Source organism: Erythranthe guttata, chromosome 4 (genome assembly GCF_056151865.1).
Source record: "Erythranthe guttata isolate IM_541 chromosome 4, IM_541, whole genome shotgun sequence".
NCBI classification, from domain to species: domain Eukaryota; kingdom Viridiplantae; phylum Streptophyta; class Magnoliopsida; order Lamiales; family Phrymaceae; genus Erythranthe; species Erythranthe guttata.
The window spans coordinates 6,525,539-6,542,879 of record NC_142536.1 but is presented as its reverse complement, the minus strand read 5'-3'; the positions used below and the strand labels follow the sequence as shown (position 1 = coordinate 6,542,879).

Genomic DNA, 17,341 nt, shown 5'->3' with positions numbered 1-17,341 from the left:
GAAAAATTTGACAGTTGATTTACATGCAAATATTACCAAAAAAATGTTTTAATGAATCAAAATATACATTTATTTGTAATTTACCTTCATATTCGCTGAAAATCTTTTGTGCACACAATATTGCTCGTAATTTAGTTATATCGCCCGATTCTGAATTGATAAATAAATTTATTTCAAATCTACTTTTAACTCTAGACATTGCGACGTACAATTGCCTATGCCACCCTAATATTAACACTAATATTACTAACAACAACCACTAATGCTACTAATATTAAAACCAACATTGATAGTACTAAAACAATACTAATATTAATACTAAAACCAACACTAATAATACTAATATTAATACCAATCCCAATATTAATACGATGATTAATGTTAATATTAATATCAACACCAATATTAATAATAATACGCCAATTCGAATAAAAATATTTAATGTTAAAACTATTACGCCAATATTAATACAAACAATAATATTAATACTGATACTAATACTAATACTCATACTAATACTAATGTTAATATTAATATTAATATTAATACTAATACTAAGACTAATGCTAATGCTAATGCTAATGCTAATGCTAATACGCCAAGACTAATATGAATTTGCATAATAATAATATTAATAATGATAATAATAATAATAATAATAATAATATTAATAATGATAATAATAATAATAATAATAATAATAATAATAATAATAATAATAATAATAATAATAATAATAATAATAATAATAATAATAATAATAATAATAATAATAATAATAATAATAATGATAATATTAATAATAATAATAATAATGATGATGATAATAACTATGATAATAATATTGATATATTGATATCGATACTGATAATGATATACTACTACTGATATTAATACTGATATTAATACTAATACACATATTAATACACATACACGTATTGATACTGATATTGATACCGATACCGATACCGATACTGATACTGATACCCATACTAATATTAATACCAATACTAATACCAATATTAATATTCATACCAATAGTCATACCAATACTCATACATATATTGATACATATATTGATATTGATACTGATACTCATATTCATACTCATACTGATACTGAGACTCATGTTGTTATTGATAATGATATTAATACTAATAGTGATACTGATACTAATACTGATATTGATAGCAATACTGATACTGATACTAATACTAATATCATACTAATACTAATACTTATACTAATACTAATACTAATATTAATATTGATACAAATATTAATACTACTATTAATACTAATACTTATATTAATAGTAATACTAATACTAATACTAATACTAATACAAAGATAAATATTAATACTAATACTAATACAAATACATTGTTCTAGTACTTCACCCGTGCGTTGCACGGGGTATTCATCGTAAAAATAAATATTTTATTTAAAAAAGAGTCCTCGAAATAGTAAGATCAATGATATGCAATACAAATTAGTAGAAAGTAAAAGAAAATAAAAAAATTATTCTATATTGTGTAAGTAATGAATACCAGTACCAGTACCAGTACCAATATGAATACAAATACCAATACTATTACCGTTATCATTACCATCACCAATATCAATACCATTACTATGACCATTACCATTGCAGTTACCGTCACCAATACCAATACCATTACCATTTCCATTACTAATGCTAAAACTAATACTAATATGATAATAATACTATTATTATTAGTGTTAGTAATTCTAATGTTATTGCTAATCCTAATCCTGGTATTAACTCTAATCTTACTTCTAATACTAATCTCAATCATTGTTCTAATCCAAATTGTAATCCTAATGGTAATGCCAATCTTAATCTTAACACTAATTTTAATCATAATCTTAATCCTAATAATAATACGAATCATAATTCTAATCCCTATAGAAATGCAAATATGCTAATGCTAATGGTAATCTTAATACCAATCTTTATATGCTAATGCTAATGGTAATGCAAATCCTAATTCTAATTATAATTATAATCATAATCATAATGCCGATATTAATACTAATTCTAATTATAATGCTAATTTGAATACTAATATTCATAATAATATCAATTCTAATATGTTAATACTAATTCTAATCTTAATCATAATACTAAGTAATACTAATACTAATATGGACCATAATCATAATGCTAATATTCATACTAATATGCATATTGATATTCATACTAATATTAATCGTAATATGCTAACGATAATGTTAATGCTAATCATAATCTTAATCCTAATGCTAATACAAATATTAGTATTAATAATAATACTAAACTAATACTTATATGTTAATTCTAATGCCAATACTAATGTTAATCCTAATATACTAATGCTAATGTTAATCCAAATATACTAATTCTAATCTTAATATACAAATGCTAATTATAATTCTAATTCTACTGCTACTGCTAATGGTAATGCTACTACTAATACTGATGCAACTCAAATAATGATACTAATATAATTATGACCGAAAATGAAGGGTAAATAAAAAGTAATTATATGGAAATTATTAAACAAAAAATCATTACAAAAACAATAATAAACCATCTACCAATTATTACCAATAATAGATTTTTCTACCCCTTTAGATTTTGGAATAATCTAAGAAACTATAAAAAAATATAGTTGAAAACATTATTGATTTAGTTTGATGGAAGTAATTTGAATGAAGATTATGAGGAGTAATTAAAATTAGGTCATAAAGCTATCCAAAATTTTAGTAATTAATTTCATATATAAAAACGAATTGCATAAAATTAGGGGATATGTATCCAACTAATAAAAATTTATAGCGATGAAACATGCGTAGTGCCAGGAGTTGAAAAATGCGTACAAAAAAAGGTTTTACTTGATATTTTAATATTTTATTTAAATTAAGCTTGAAACTGGATCTAATTTTATAAAATATTGGATCCTACAACTATAAATCTCATTTCAATAAAAAAAACATTAAAATTTAAAAGAAACGTGAGGAATATTAATGATTTGTACTTGGATCGAGTGCGTGTTGAGGAAAAAAAATGGAACAAAAGAAGGTGGAGGTTCGAGTGCTGAAAATTACATATAATTATTAACACTAGAAGACAATTACATATGATAATATGATGTAGATCATCATATGAAGTAGTTGGATCAAGGGCAATCACATTGTTGTGGGAAATTATATAGCATGGATTATTACGTAATTATGAAAATATTTTAAATTTTCAAAATTTGAATTCTAAATTGAGTGACAATCTAAAATTTTGAAATCATTGATTATATAATGAAATGATTTGATTTGAATTGATTTGGAAATAGTTAATCATGGCAATTAATAAATATGTATTAAGTTAATTTGAAAATAATTAATTTTGATTGACAACTAATTGAACCACCTAATCCGAGAGAATTTAAGCCACAATAAAAGACATAATTTATCCTATTTTATGATGCATATAATATGGGAAAAAATATAATTATGAAAAAATGTAAAAATTGTCATGATTTGATATATACAGATAATCTTGAACAAAAATTAAAAAATAAAGTTAATTTGAATGAATCATAACTTAAAATAGAGATAATTGAATATATATATATATATATATATATATATATATATATATATATATATATATATATATATATATATATATATATATGTATGTATATATATATATATATATATATATATATATATATATATAATATTATTGTTTTGTTTTTTGAAAGAGAAAGTAATACTCATATGGAAATTTTATCTATTACAAAAAATAATATTATATATTTTTCAGAAAAAAAAAGAATATTTTTATTGTACATTATTGAATTTTATTAATATATGATTATATTTTACGAAATGAAATAATGAAATAATAAAATATTTATATGTTGTATTTTAAAAAATATATAATTTATTGAATGCATATCCCGTTATTCTATAATTACGAAAATTAAAAAAATATGTACATATTTAATTATTAAAATTAGTCGATTATTACAATGAAAAAAATTCCTAAAATTTATTTGAATATTCATAAAAAATGGACGTTCAAACGAATATATTTGAATATTCTTAATGTTAATGTAGTAATTTATTCAAAAAAATTAAGATTGAAACATAAAATAGAAAATTATAATGAATGTAAAATATGTAAACTATAAGAATATAAAATAAAACTTCAAAATTGCACTAATGAAGCAAAAGTACAAAAAATGTTTGTCTTTATTATTTAAAAAAAAAAAACATTCAAAAGATGATATATGTCAATTGTGGTGAAACTTGTACGTACAACAATATTGTCCAATCCTCTTTTCAAAATCAAAGAAAAATAAAAAAAACTCTTTGATTTCCACGTTTCCACATGTAATAAATGATTCAATGTCGATTTCTTTCATTTCTGTTTGACAAAACAATAATCGATTTTTGGATAATGATAAATATATAAGTCAATTAAATTAAAAAACTAAATACAAACTTTTACATAAAAAAATAAATAAATGAAATTACAAAAATTATATGCAAACCGAAACAATGTAGCACATAGGACATAAGTTGGATTCGTAAACAACATCTGCAAGAAATACATAAAGAAAAAGTATTAGCATAGTTATGTTGTTAAATAAAAATATTAAACGGATTTAAACCATCTAAATTAAATTATAATACGATAAATGCATGAAATCAATTGAAAAAAAATTACAAAAAAAAAAACCAAAAAGAGAAAACGAAAAACGAAAAACAAAAACAACTCGAATGGAATGGGTGATGAAGAATAGTGTAGGGTGAAATAAATAGATAGGGGTTTATATAGTTTTGATAACTATATAGTAATTAGGAAATTTTTTGAATTCAAATTTCAAACATGATTATAGATGGGAAAAAGAAAAGGTAAGAAATCATCAATTCAATTCGGATGATTTGATTTCTATTGATTAGGAATTAATTTTAAAATATTAAACAATATTTATGGTTATTGAATGTTTTCATTAAACTAACAATATCATTAAATATAATGATCTTAAATAGGTAAGAAATCAAATTTCATATCATAAAATGTATATTCTGATTTTAGAAAAATTTAAAATAAATAAAACATACACGTTTTTTATTTGGTCATTTTTCTTTGTATTTTAATAATAAAATTATAAATTTCATAATATATTATTAATATGTTAATTTGAAATCGAATATTTTAATGCATTATTAAACAATATTAATATATTATTTTAATATTTTTTTTATTGAATGGATATTCGAATATTCCAGAATATTGAAAAAAAAAATTGTATTCCTTTATTCTAATATTTGAATATTAAAAAAATATTTTTTTTTTCTAAAAATTATTTGAATATTCGTAAAAAAATTGAATGTACTGATTTTTTTTAAAAAGACAACCAATAAATATATTTTGAAATACTGGAAATGTAAATAAGATTTTTTTTATTTCGAATTTATAAAATATTAATTTTGGAAATAATATATATACACGTGGTAATTGTTAAAATGAGTGTATAAATGTTAAATAGGAAATAACTTAAATACATACCAAAATAAAATTTACAACTCACCAATTGAAGAATCCACCTCATCAATTGAACTCCAACTAAGCAATTTTGATAAATGACATCATCATTTGCCACATGTCAATCATTGAGGGCATAGATTCTCTTTTTATATTATATATAGATTATTTTCATTAGCACGATTGCAATCTAATTGAAACCGAAGAGATGTGAGGCTGCCCTGATTTTTTATTTTCTTGATAGTGAAAGAACTTTTATTAGGCATCATTTGCGAAAAACTGTGGAATCGGGCCCAATTAAGTGTTTGAGCACAATTAATGATCTTTAGTGATTTAGGCCATCTCTAATAAATGCAGCCCAACTCAAGGAATCGGGTTTAATAGCAATTTAAGCCCGTTGATCTGGTCAAATCCAATTTGGACCGTTCATTGTGTGGTTCCAGTCTCAGTCGTTCATTCCTTTTATACTTACCTCTCTCACCAAAATCCTAGCAGCTCATTTTGCTGCGCCGTTTCTCTCTCTTCATCTTGTCCCCTTCTCTGTCTACAGTGTTTCGTTACCCATTATCGTTTTCCGGCGACACCGTCGCATGTCTAGCCAGACAATGGGTGTCATTGCCGTCGCAGGTACATTTAATGCTGAAACCGTTGAATTTTCGTGTATATATACTGTGGTGAGAGAGAGAGACAAGTGTGACTTGCCTTTTATTAAAAAATGAGTGTTTTCTGATCTTAGTACTCTTTTGTGAGTGATTAAGGAACTCTGAGTGAGGAAAACTGGGTTTGTGCTGAGTGGAGAGGGTGAGTTGGTGACTGAGTTGACTGTGCATGTGTTGCTGAGTCAACTCAGTATGAGTTCGGGAATATATTTTGGGTTTTGGATCAGTGGTTGTTGCTTGGTGTTTTTTCAGTTTTGGTGTTGCCACCAGACTTTGGATCTATTTGATTGAAAACTGGAAAAGGAAACTAAGCTGTTTATTTATACATGCAACTCTTGACCTGAGCTATTTATTATTTTATCTTTTCCCCTCTTTCTTTAATTCTACGGATCTATGGCTAAGTCTAAAGAAACCTGTACCTAACAAAGACTATTGCTTTTGATACAAAAGTGTCCAAACTTAGCAGACAACATATAAGCTAGAATATTACAAGAATGTTTAGTAAAGGAAAAGGAATAGTTCGAAAAGAAACCACAAAAGAAAACAACCTTCAGTGTATGCTTTCAAAGTTGCAGATAGAGCAGCCCCACCGTCCAGAGCTTCCATTACTTGTAAACAATCACCTTCTGGGATAAGTGAAGTCCATCATTTTATCTGGGTCATAGCCAAATCCAGAGTTGCCGAGTCCATCAAGTTGAAGACTCGATCGGGACTAGCCGTGTTGGATAGACCGTCGAGTCAATATTTTCAAACTCCGGTAATCTCCTAGTCACGGATCGGCCCAAATTGATGTACTCTGACCGTCTTCAACTCTTTGGCAAATTTCGTTTGAAAGGTGTCCACGTGTTGTGAGAATACTCTTCCACACGACTGATGGAAGAGTATTTATACTTGTATTTAAACCACACAAGAGACGCAAACCAGGCTAACCATGTGTGACAAACTCGACCTAACAATCGTTGGTAAGGAGATTCGAACTTGAGTTAATTGACACAAGGTCACTTGTTCTAACCGCTAGGTCATCCATTGCGGGACTGATAATCCTTTTAATGCTTATGGTTGGAGTAAACCGATATCAAAATAATAAAACTAGCATCAAAATAATATTTGATGATTCATTTTAATATTTTGCCGTTGAAGTTAAGTCGGTAAGCACTCACGTGAGATGAGTTAATAATTATTTGTATATGGTAATTATATCAAATCATATTTTTCACACTATATTTGATAGTAAAAATAGAATTAGTGTTAGCAAAAAGGGGTAGAAGGTGGAATTATGGGAAATGCAAAATCTTTCATAAAATAATTTGGTGAAAAATCGAAATTGATAAAGTAATAAAATGGGGGTTGCCCAACATTGGAGGCTATAATAATGAAGGTTTAATGGTAGTTTAGTGGTTTTGAATAGGAGGTTAGAAACATCTAAATTTGAAAGGGATTGGCCGTACCTAAAATTTATATTTGGTTGCATTTTCATCTTAATTCTATTCTTTTCTGGAAACGAATTCGTATTTTGTTTAGTTTTTCAAAAAAATAAAAATCCCACAACAATTTCAAAACTTTCTCTCTCCTCTAGATAATGATTTGACTACTATTGTAAAAATATTTAACTGCTATGGTAAAAAGAGTATATTTACTAGAAAACAAACAAGTATCCTTTTATTTTTTCCGATTCCTTTTCTAAAAGACATTTTCATTATTTCCTTAAAACATATTTCACTAAAATAAAATGATAACAACTCCCAAAAGATATTGAACATGCATAAAAAAAAAAAAAAAAAAACAAAAATTAATTCATGTCACAAATTACAATAAAAATGTAGATAAAATAAAACCCCGGGTTAGAGTTATCCATTGTACATTTGTCTCATTTCTTGTGGAGAATAAATTGTAGGTTTTGAGGGAAGACGTGTTTATTTTCTGAACACAATTTTTGGATTTTGATTAACAAAACGATGAACAACAGTCTCCATCGTCACAGTGATTGCTTATCAACAAAAAAACTCTGCATCACTTTATTCGCCCTTTTGCATTTCCAAGGGAGCCCAACTATTTTCTATATATATATATATATATATATATATATATATATATATATATATATATGTGTATGTGTGTTTGTGATATATCCAAACCCCAGTAATAAAAAAATATTTTACTTTGTTAGAGAATATTATATTATAGAACTCTTGTAATATTAGGATTCTAGTACGATTGAGTTACCTAGATTAGGTAGGATTTAGTTACTTAGTTAAACTCTATTACCTTGTAATATTTCTCTATATATATTCCATGTAATCAACTCATAACATAATGGGGGTTTCTATTCTATTCTTCCTATATACTTTCTTCATGTCCAATGAATCTTAATTAATACTGTTTTTGCTTGTTTATTTAATATTTTTTTTGTTTTTTATATATACATAAATGAATACGATCGGTCACTGAGATACAATATTCGGTGAAAATATATTGCGTAATTTTAATTATTATGTTGAAATAAATTTCTAGTACCAGACATGGGTGTGTATTGAATTGAGAAATAAGCGGTATTTGTTTTAATCTTTCCCTATATTTTATTAGGTGTAGCATTTAATAAACCAAATATCCAACTACTAAACCAAATGGTATAACTTTTTCTAGTCCAAGCCAAAACAATAATTTTAATATATAATGTTTGCAATTTGTTTAATGCATTTTATTCCTAAATATTATTAATCAAGAACCAATAAATTTTAAGCTAATATATAAGAAATACATTTTAATCGAACAATTTATTTATAATATATCAAGCAAGGATGCCTTGATAATGGTATGAATAATTTAAATGTTTCATAAATTACAAAAATGAGGGTAGTTTATGGGTACTCTTTTGAGGTGAGACTAAATACTTTAAAGTAAGATTTGATAACTTATAAACCCCTGTGATATTGGTAACGACAAAATATCCCAAAACCTAATAGCCCGTAAAAAATTCTAAAGGAATGATGTAATGATCTAAATTACCCTTTTATGAAAAGAAAAGAAAAAAAAGAGAAAAAGAATATTACATTTACCCCTTGGGGTAGTAGATTCAGATATTTAGAACAAATATTCAACCGAATCTTTAAGATTTCGTTACTCATGACTCCGTACGGATGTAATTATAAGACGGATAATAGCTCATGGGTATTTGTAATTACCAATACTACAGGAACATATAAGTTATTTAGTCATACATTAGCAGGTACCCATAATTTATTACCCTAAAAATGACAATGCATATCCATCTTTTATGACCAAGCAAACTCCAAGGCTCTCGAAGTTGTGCTGGCTAAAAATATCTACATGATTTTAGTTTATTTTTATAATTACTTTTTTGTTGAATTATTTATTTATTTTTACACAAGACAATTGATTAAAAAAAAAGAAAAAAAAGAAAAAGAAAAAAAAAAAGAGATGTGTAGTAAAAAGAAAAAGAGAGAAACAGATAGAAATGCGAGGGGCCGCAAGCGGAATATAGTATAAGAGCAATCTTATTATTATTGACTCCATTGTTTCTCTCTCTCATCAAAACTTCTCCCATTTGTAAAACCCCATCATCAATTCATCATCATCTCTCTATCAAACCAGATACACGAAGGAAAAATTCAACACTTCAATACATCAAAAAAAATATAAATTAATTAATCAATGCAAGCAGCAGATTCTCGTAGATTGCAATCAAATAGCTTCGCCGGTGGGTCTTTTTGAATATGCTGCACACGTCTTCATATACATATATATGTATGTATCTATTTGGGCTTTTTGGTGTTGATTGCTTACTTCTGGTAGCATTTCAGACAATCTTTTGTGGGTTTTATTTATTAATTTTTTTTATCTGGATTGTTATTCTTGAGGATGAATTAATGGTGGTTTTGTAAATTTGAGCCCAAAATTGTTTCTGGGCACTTTTGATTATTCATCGAATCCTTGTTTCTGGTGAGTCTTCAAGTCAATATGATCTTTTGCAATCCGATTGATTATTTTGCTTTTCTTATTGTTGTTAAATGATGTTCATCAAGACTGTTAATCTCTCTTCCAGGTCCTAGTTTTAAGGTTTTCGATTTGAATTTTTTTCTCCGAAAATGGAAATTATTATTACTTCAGTCTCGAGCTAATATTTATGATCAGTTCATTTCTCTAACAAGTTCTTAATTTTTCCAGAATCGATCGTGATCGTGCTGCGAGAGTAAATGGTTCCGTGGTTATCTTTAATGCACAACCAACGAAGCAATGCTTATTGCTACCTTTTCTGCGTCTTATTCTGCTTTGTCCGAAGGGACTCCGATTGTAATGGAGTTTCGGATAGATAGATCATAGATAGATAGATAGAGAGATAGATAATGTTTTTTCTAAACGATTTCGTTTTCTTTCTTGAAATTGGAAATACATGATATTATGCTATTCGTCTTTCGAATATGCTCGAAGAGTTTCTTAGGAAAACAAAGCCCGAAACTTTTGTTCTTTTGATAAGCCCTTGAAAATTGTGTTAGCCTCGAATTTCTCCAAGTTAATAATCATGGGCTTGCCTCAAATTGCTTCCGGTAAAATCTCCGAAGAAGTCTCGACTTCTGTTAGCACAATCATACAATTCGGAGTGAATGGAAGGCAATTTGGTGATTTTCTACCAACTTCATCACGTGAACATGATAAAGAATCCGACTTTATCAGTTTGCACACGGATAGTATGGCCCACATGCGTAAACTGAGGATCGATTCTGCGGACAAGAACTGCTTCTTACCGCATAAAAACGTTCAGACACCAGCTTCTAGGATTGTGGGCTTCGAAACCAATGCACTAACTAACCGATCGGATAGTGCAAACGAGAATTCGAGTTCATTGGTTCGAAAACGACTTCTATCGCCTTTGAATGGCATGATTTTGCCCAACGAATTTCGAGGCGAGAATCTTGAAATCGGAAGCACTTTCCATCATAGTAATTTCAACTTACGGGGTGGTAGTAGTAGTTATAGCATTGCAGTGAAGGAGAACAAAAAAGCCCACATAAGCAACTTGGAGTATGACTATCCGGTTAGTTGGTCTGCACCGAATTTCTCGAGGAGTAATACTAACTTACACGAAGAAGATTGTGTAATTACAGATGGGCCCTTACTTGGAAATCAAGAACTTAGATCTCAGAATCTTTTGTTAAGGGACAACGTTGTCTCTCCGCCTTTGTCACTGTCTCCTCTTGGACCTAGATTTTTCGGAAGGATGAGAAATTCGAGGAGAGAGTTTGATGACAGCTGTATAACTTTTAAGGATGTGGAGCAATCTCTCGAAGGGACTTTCTCGAGCTTTTTATCTCCAAGAAAAGTTCTCGAAGAGGACGAGAGTTTCCCTATGAAATTCGAGCATTTGACTCAAAACGCTCAAAATAGCAAATTAGGGAATAAATCTTTGAGTGGATTATCCGTCAGAAGGTCATTGGTTGGTTCGTTCGAAGAGTCGCTTTTATCTGGTAGATTAGCTTCTGGGATAGTCAACCAGGTATATATATACACATTTTTTTTTTCTCTGTCTCGTAATAATTACTCATAATGCAATTTGTTATTATTATTATTTTTAATTAATTCTTGGATGTGGTGCAGAAACTCGATGGTTTCCTTGCGGTTTTGAATATAACGGGCGGGAAATTTTCACCTCATCCGCAGAAACTTCCGTTTGCCGTAACAAGTGTGGATGGTGATAATTACTTACTGTACTATTCGTCTATAGATCTTTCTAGAGATTTATCTTCGAACAGCAAATGTGAAGGTCCGAAACTGAAGAGAAGCCTCAGTGTTAACAATGGCTCCTCGGACGAAAAAGCCCGTCTCAGAATACCTATGAAAGGGCGCTTGCAACTGGTATTCTCAGAAATTTCTTTTCTTTTATTGAATTATTTATGTCCCCTGGAAATTAGGAAACGGCATAATTATTACCTTTGGTTCAGTTGTAAGGGAGACTTGAATAGAACTTAATCTCGAGAGTTAAAGATCTATTATTTACCGTGTTATTTCTTTTTCGATTCCGTTCACTTGATGTGACAGTTGATTTGAGTGTGAAATTTACGTTTTTTTCTTTTCTTTTCTGATCATGGGATTTTAGGTGCGCTTTAAGGCTGTTTCCACCTCGTTACGTTGTCTTAATTTTCTTTTTTTACAATTAAAAATTGAATCTTTGATCTCTGGTGGAGAAATATAAGTTCACATATTAATTGTCGGAGTTTTATCTTTTTTAACTGGTTTCAGATTGTTGACTTTCCGACCGAACAGCTGTGTCCATGGTACTATGAATGAGAGTCATCACATAAAAACATGGCTTCGGTGTGTCGTATGCGATTGTCTTGCTCATTTTGTTGGGCTTAATTTTCAGATCGATGAATTTATGGACTATATTTTAAAAGTTGCTTCAATTCGACAATTAAATATTCTGCTCTAACAATCGAGTTTATTCGACAGGTCGTAAGCAATCCAGAAAGAACACCTATTCACACATTCTTCTGTAACTATGACTTGACTGACATGCCTGCAGGTACAAAGGTGCGTAAATCTCGTTACTTATTAAACATTATCTAGTTTTACTTGATTTTTTTTTCTCGAACTTATTTTCGAGTAGTTTGGTTTGATTTTCATCGACTCTTTTGACCAATCATATAACTTGCAGACATTTTTACGCCAAAAGTCAACTTTAGCTGTCGATAGAGGTGGTGGACCAAAAGACTCGATCTCGAGAAACGATTTGTTTACGAGTACATGTGGAGCTGATGCTAACTGCGTATTAGACAATAACAATTGCAGGGGTAGTAACGGAATAAATAATCTCCCTTTCGCTTCTTCTTTATCCGGTGAAAGAGAAAATAAGCAATCCCTATATTCCCCTTCGAAGGTTAATAAGAACACCACGGGTGTTCTCCGTTATGCCATACACCTCCGTTTTGTATGCCCACACATGAAGAAGTACTCCAGAACGGGCCCGAAATGCAAATCGGGCCCATCTTCTCTTCCTTCAAGAAATGGGATTATGGATATCGAAGGTGAGCGCCGTTTCTATTTGTACAATGATATGAGAGTGGTTTTCCCTCAGCGCCACACGGATTCCGACGAGGGCAAGGTATGCATATATAATATATATACTTTTATTATTATGATATTTTTACGTGATTATAAGTATAACACGGCGTTAAATGAGACTTTGTATATTTTGTGGAAAATTTGCGACTAAGATTGGATCGTGGAAAAATAACAAGTGAAAATAATTTGGAGAGAAAAGAGTGAAAATGATTTTTTTTAACCTAAAACAAGGAAATAATGTTTTCATTGAAATGTAATTTCTTTGATTTCATATTCCTCATTTCAAAATCCAATCACTCCCTTAATAAGCTTCTTTCAACTTGTAGTAGAATTTCTGGTATTTTAGAAGTGGTTTGTTATATATATATATAGATATATATATATATGTTTGATAGTATGTATTAGAAGTTGTGATTATTTTCTATTTTCCAAGTTTGTTCATTCTTTATAATTGATGTTACGTTATATTTGTAATGAAAGTAGAGTTTATTGCATTTAGTACCCTTGTATTATACCGAATTGCTTAAACACTCCCCATGTTATACATATGAGCAAAAATCCCCTTACGATGCATTTGTTTTTAGCACACAACCCCTTATATGGTACGTCTTTAGGGGTAGTTTGCTAATAAAACTGGATCATAGGGGGGTTTATGCGAATATTAATAACACGAGGAGCTTTTTTTAACAATTAAACTAAACATAGGGGGGCTGAATGCAATAAACCCGAAAGAAGTATTATCGTAGTTATTATATAAAGGCCGATCAAGCCTATTAAACGAGGACTTGATTATTTCTTGATATGGAAGAGAAGTCTATGATTCTTGACCTTCCTAAAATTTTAATTTCTCGATATGACTTGTTTCTTCCGTAACTTTTTGTTTTCTGTTTTTTTATGTCGAATTCTCGAGAATCGAATAATAAGTCGTGTAATTTGATGCTCTGCAGTTGCAAGTGGAATACGATTATCCGTCGAATCCAAAGTACTTCGACATCAGTCAATAATTTATGTTCGGTTAGTTTAGATGAATTTATGTTCTCTAATTTGGTTTCGTCTGTACATAATTTTGTACATATTGTTTCGTAAATGCTAACAATGAATGGGTTAGCACACCATGTAAATTCATGCCAATAAGCTGCTGCTCATGTGTTGTATAAATAATTAAATATGTTTATTCGACATTTATTTCACCCGAAAAAGAGAATAACTATTCAAATTAAAAAAAAAACGTATGGTTCCTGATTTACGAGTTTCTTGGTATTTGTGATTAAATTCTGCAGTTCATGAGTTATTTTGTCACCTAATCGTTGTTCTAAATTCTACAAATTAATAATTAATAAATTTTTGAGTATTTAATATTCGGCTGAATTAATAAGTTTTGCGAGTCTCGAGTTAAGTAATTTATAGAGGTTTAAATATATATATGTTGTTTTTAATCTTCTCTATTTATTTTCTGAATTTTCAGGTAGGGTTTAATTTTCTGGATTTTAATGTGAGTCACTAAACAATGCGCGAAATTGAACTTGAATTTTGGTATTGAGTCGATTTCATGATTATAAGTACGTTTCGTAACATGGTTAGATTCGAAACATACTCATACTTGTTTTGATTCTCCTAATATAAATTTAATAAGATATATATATATATATATATATATATATATATATATATATATATATATATATATATATATATATAAAGAAAGTAAATAAGTAATTTATTTTCAAAAATACTACAAGTTATTCAATGCGATGCTACATAATTCGGTTGAAATTCTCCGAATTTTTTAATTATTGATGCCGAGTTATATACAAATCGTTTGCTACAATTTATATTTATAGAAATAATTATTTTTAACTATCGCCATATGTATACAATTTATATATATACATATTTTTTGTACATGAATGAGTTATTGTTCGAACGTGGAAAAAGTCAAAATGTCAATAGCCGTGTTCATTCATTCGTCGTTTATAACTTTCTCGCCATTGTCGATTTAAGTTGGATTACAAAGCCAACCCAATAGACTACAAATTTTGTGCTTTAAATTTTGCCAAAATATGCCTGAAAAAGTTCAATGTCCCTTCTGAAGTCCAAATGGTACTGTACCGATAAATTGGATGCTTTAAAAGTTAACTTTTAAAATAAGATTTAACAAATTATCAACTTCTAAAGCATTTTATCACATATAAAAATTTATAAGTTATTATAAATAAAATTAGCCAAACAAGATCTACATTGCTCCTGGATTTGTAAACACTTGTGTAGTATTTAAATTTGAATTTTGTTGTTTTAAAATTAAATAGATACCAAACATAAGTTAGTTGATAACACTTAATGTAGCTTAATGAAGTCATTGTCATATATATTAGGGTAAATTACAACCACCCCCGAGGTATGGTCAATTTACGAAAACTCCCCTCTTGTTTGGGTAATTACAACCACCCCTCAACTATAAATCTTCTTATACGTCCACCCTTGCGGTTTCAAATTTAGTGGAATTTTCGAGATTATATGCAATATTATCACTTTTGTACCCGTTTTATCCCATTCGAACTCCACATTTTGAAGTAAGATGATCATTATATGTGTTTTTTGGTTTGTATATATTAGATTGTGGTGCATCAGAAACTGTATTTTTACACAAAACGAGTACAAATTAGAGCACATTCCACGAAATCTAGATGATTATGTTGAATTTGATCCCATATGGGTGGAGATGTAAGAAAAAATCATAGTTGAGGGGAGTAGATGTAATTATCCAAACAAGAGGGGTTTTTTGTAAATTGACTATATATTAAGACCAGAATTTGGTTGGGTACCTAAATCTGTATAACTAATTTTATTAATTTGTTTACCGTAACTAAAAAAATAAGCCAAAAACAATTTTGCCGTCTTTTTAAAGACCAATTTTGATTTCATTAATTGAAATAATGTGATAAATGCAATTTTAACAAAATACTTATCATTTAAAGACCTAACAATTAGTGATTAAAAATTAAAATCAGGTGCACGTACATGACACGTATGTATGTTTCATGAAAAAAAATAATAGAAATTTACGATGAAACGACGAAACAACAAAACCAAATATATCCACTAAAGAAAAGTATTAAAATTGCATTTTATATCAATAATTCTAAATATATATGTATAAACGGGCACAAAGTTTATTGTCAATTTTCAGAAGTTCTGAAATTTCATAAGCTTACTATCATATAATGAAAAATAAAAATTTAAAAACTTAACTTAAATCCAAATAAAAACTATAAGTAACTCTTGTACAACTGAAATAAATTAGAAAATACACCAAACAATACTTAAAAGTTTAATCCTAAAAGAAACTAAAATTCAGGTTTGTAGAATCTACATCTGGTGAGATACATCATGTAATTTTACACCATTAATCTACACATAATAACACATATCCATGTGTATATGTATTTAGGATGGTTAATATTTCTATGTACATTTTTGTCGACAAACTTAAACCTCCACATTAATTGGCCATAAACTATGTTTTACTAACAGAAAAAACATACAAGATAATTGCTTAATTAACATTAATTTTTCATGATATTCGTTAATAATTTCAAGAAATAAACAATTATTTCAAACTTTATATGTATAGTCACTAACTTCTGTTTTTTCAATAATTCATATATATCAGCATTTAAGTCCCATGAATGGCTAAGTGGACGGTTTCCAAATAATTAATGGCGACCTCATTTTTTGTCCATTAAATTTTAAAAAAAGAAAAACAAATAGAAATATATGATAACAATTCTGGCAAGTGCCAAATTCGTCGACTAAAATTCAAACTATGATAACTTTTTTTTGTGGTTCAACGGTAACATTATGACCAGTAATAGTACGTAATTACTCTCGATAAAAGATCAAGAAAGAAAAAACCCCAAACAACAACCGGTCAATGTTGGTCAATGTTCAACAATTAATGGATGAAATTTTGTGTCGAAATAGTTTTTTGTAAGGTTAACTATTTCAATACAAAATTTCATCCATTAACTCTTTTGTGGTTCAAAAGTAA

At 28.5% G+C, this 17,341-nt stretch overlaps 1 protein-coding gene across 3 annotated transcripts; it reads left to right on the top strand.

Moving 5' to 3' along the window:
• Positions 1-9,653: 9,653 nt before the first annotated feature.
• LOC105951658 (uncharacterized) lies at positions 9,654-14,492 on the top strand. Of its 3 annotated transcripts, none has more exons than XM_088816731.1 (6): positions 9,654-9,981; positions 10,402-11,728; positions 11,830-12,087; positions 12,682-12,762; positions 12,887-13,333; positions 14,241-14,492. In XM_088816731.1, exons 2-6 carry the CDS (start codon positions 10,757-10,759, stop codon positions 14,295-14,297), a joined length of 1,815 nt encoding a protein of 604 aa, XP_088672857.1. In that variant the 5' UTR covers positions 9,654-9,981; positions 10,402-10,756; the 3' UTR covers positions 14,298-14,492. The 3 variants fall into 3 exon arrangements, with proteins under 3 accessions (XP_088672857.1, XP_012830562.2, XP_088672858.1); XM_012975108.2 differs by having other exon boundaries at positions 9,684-9,934; XM_088816732.1 differs by having other exon boundaries at positions 9,685-10,176.
• The last annotated feature ends 2,849 nt before the right edge of the window (positions 14,493-17,341 follow it).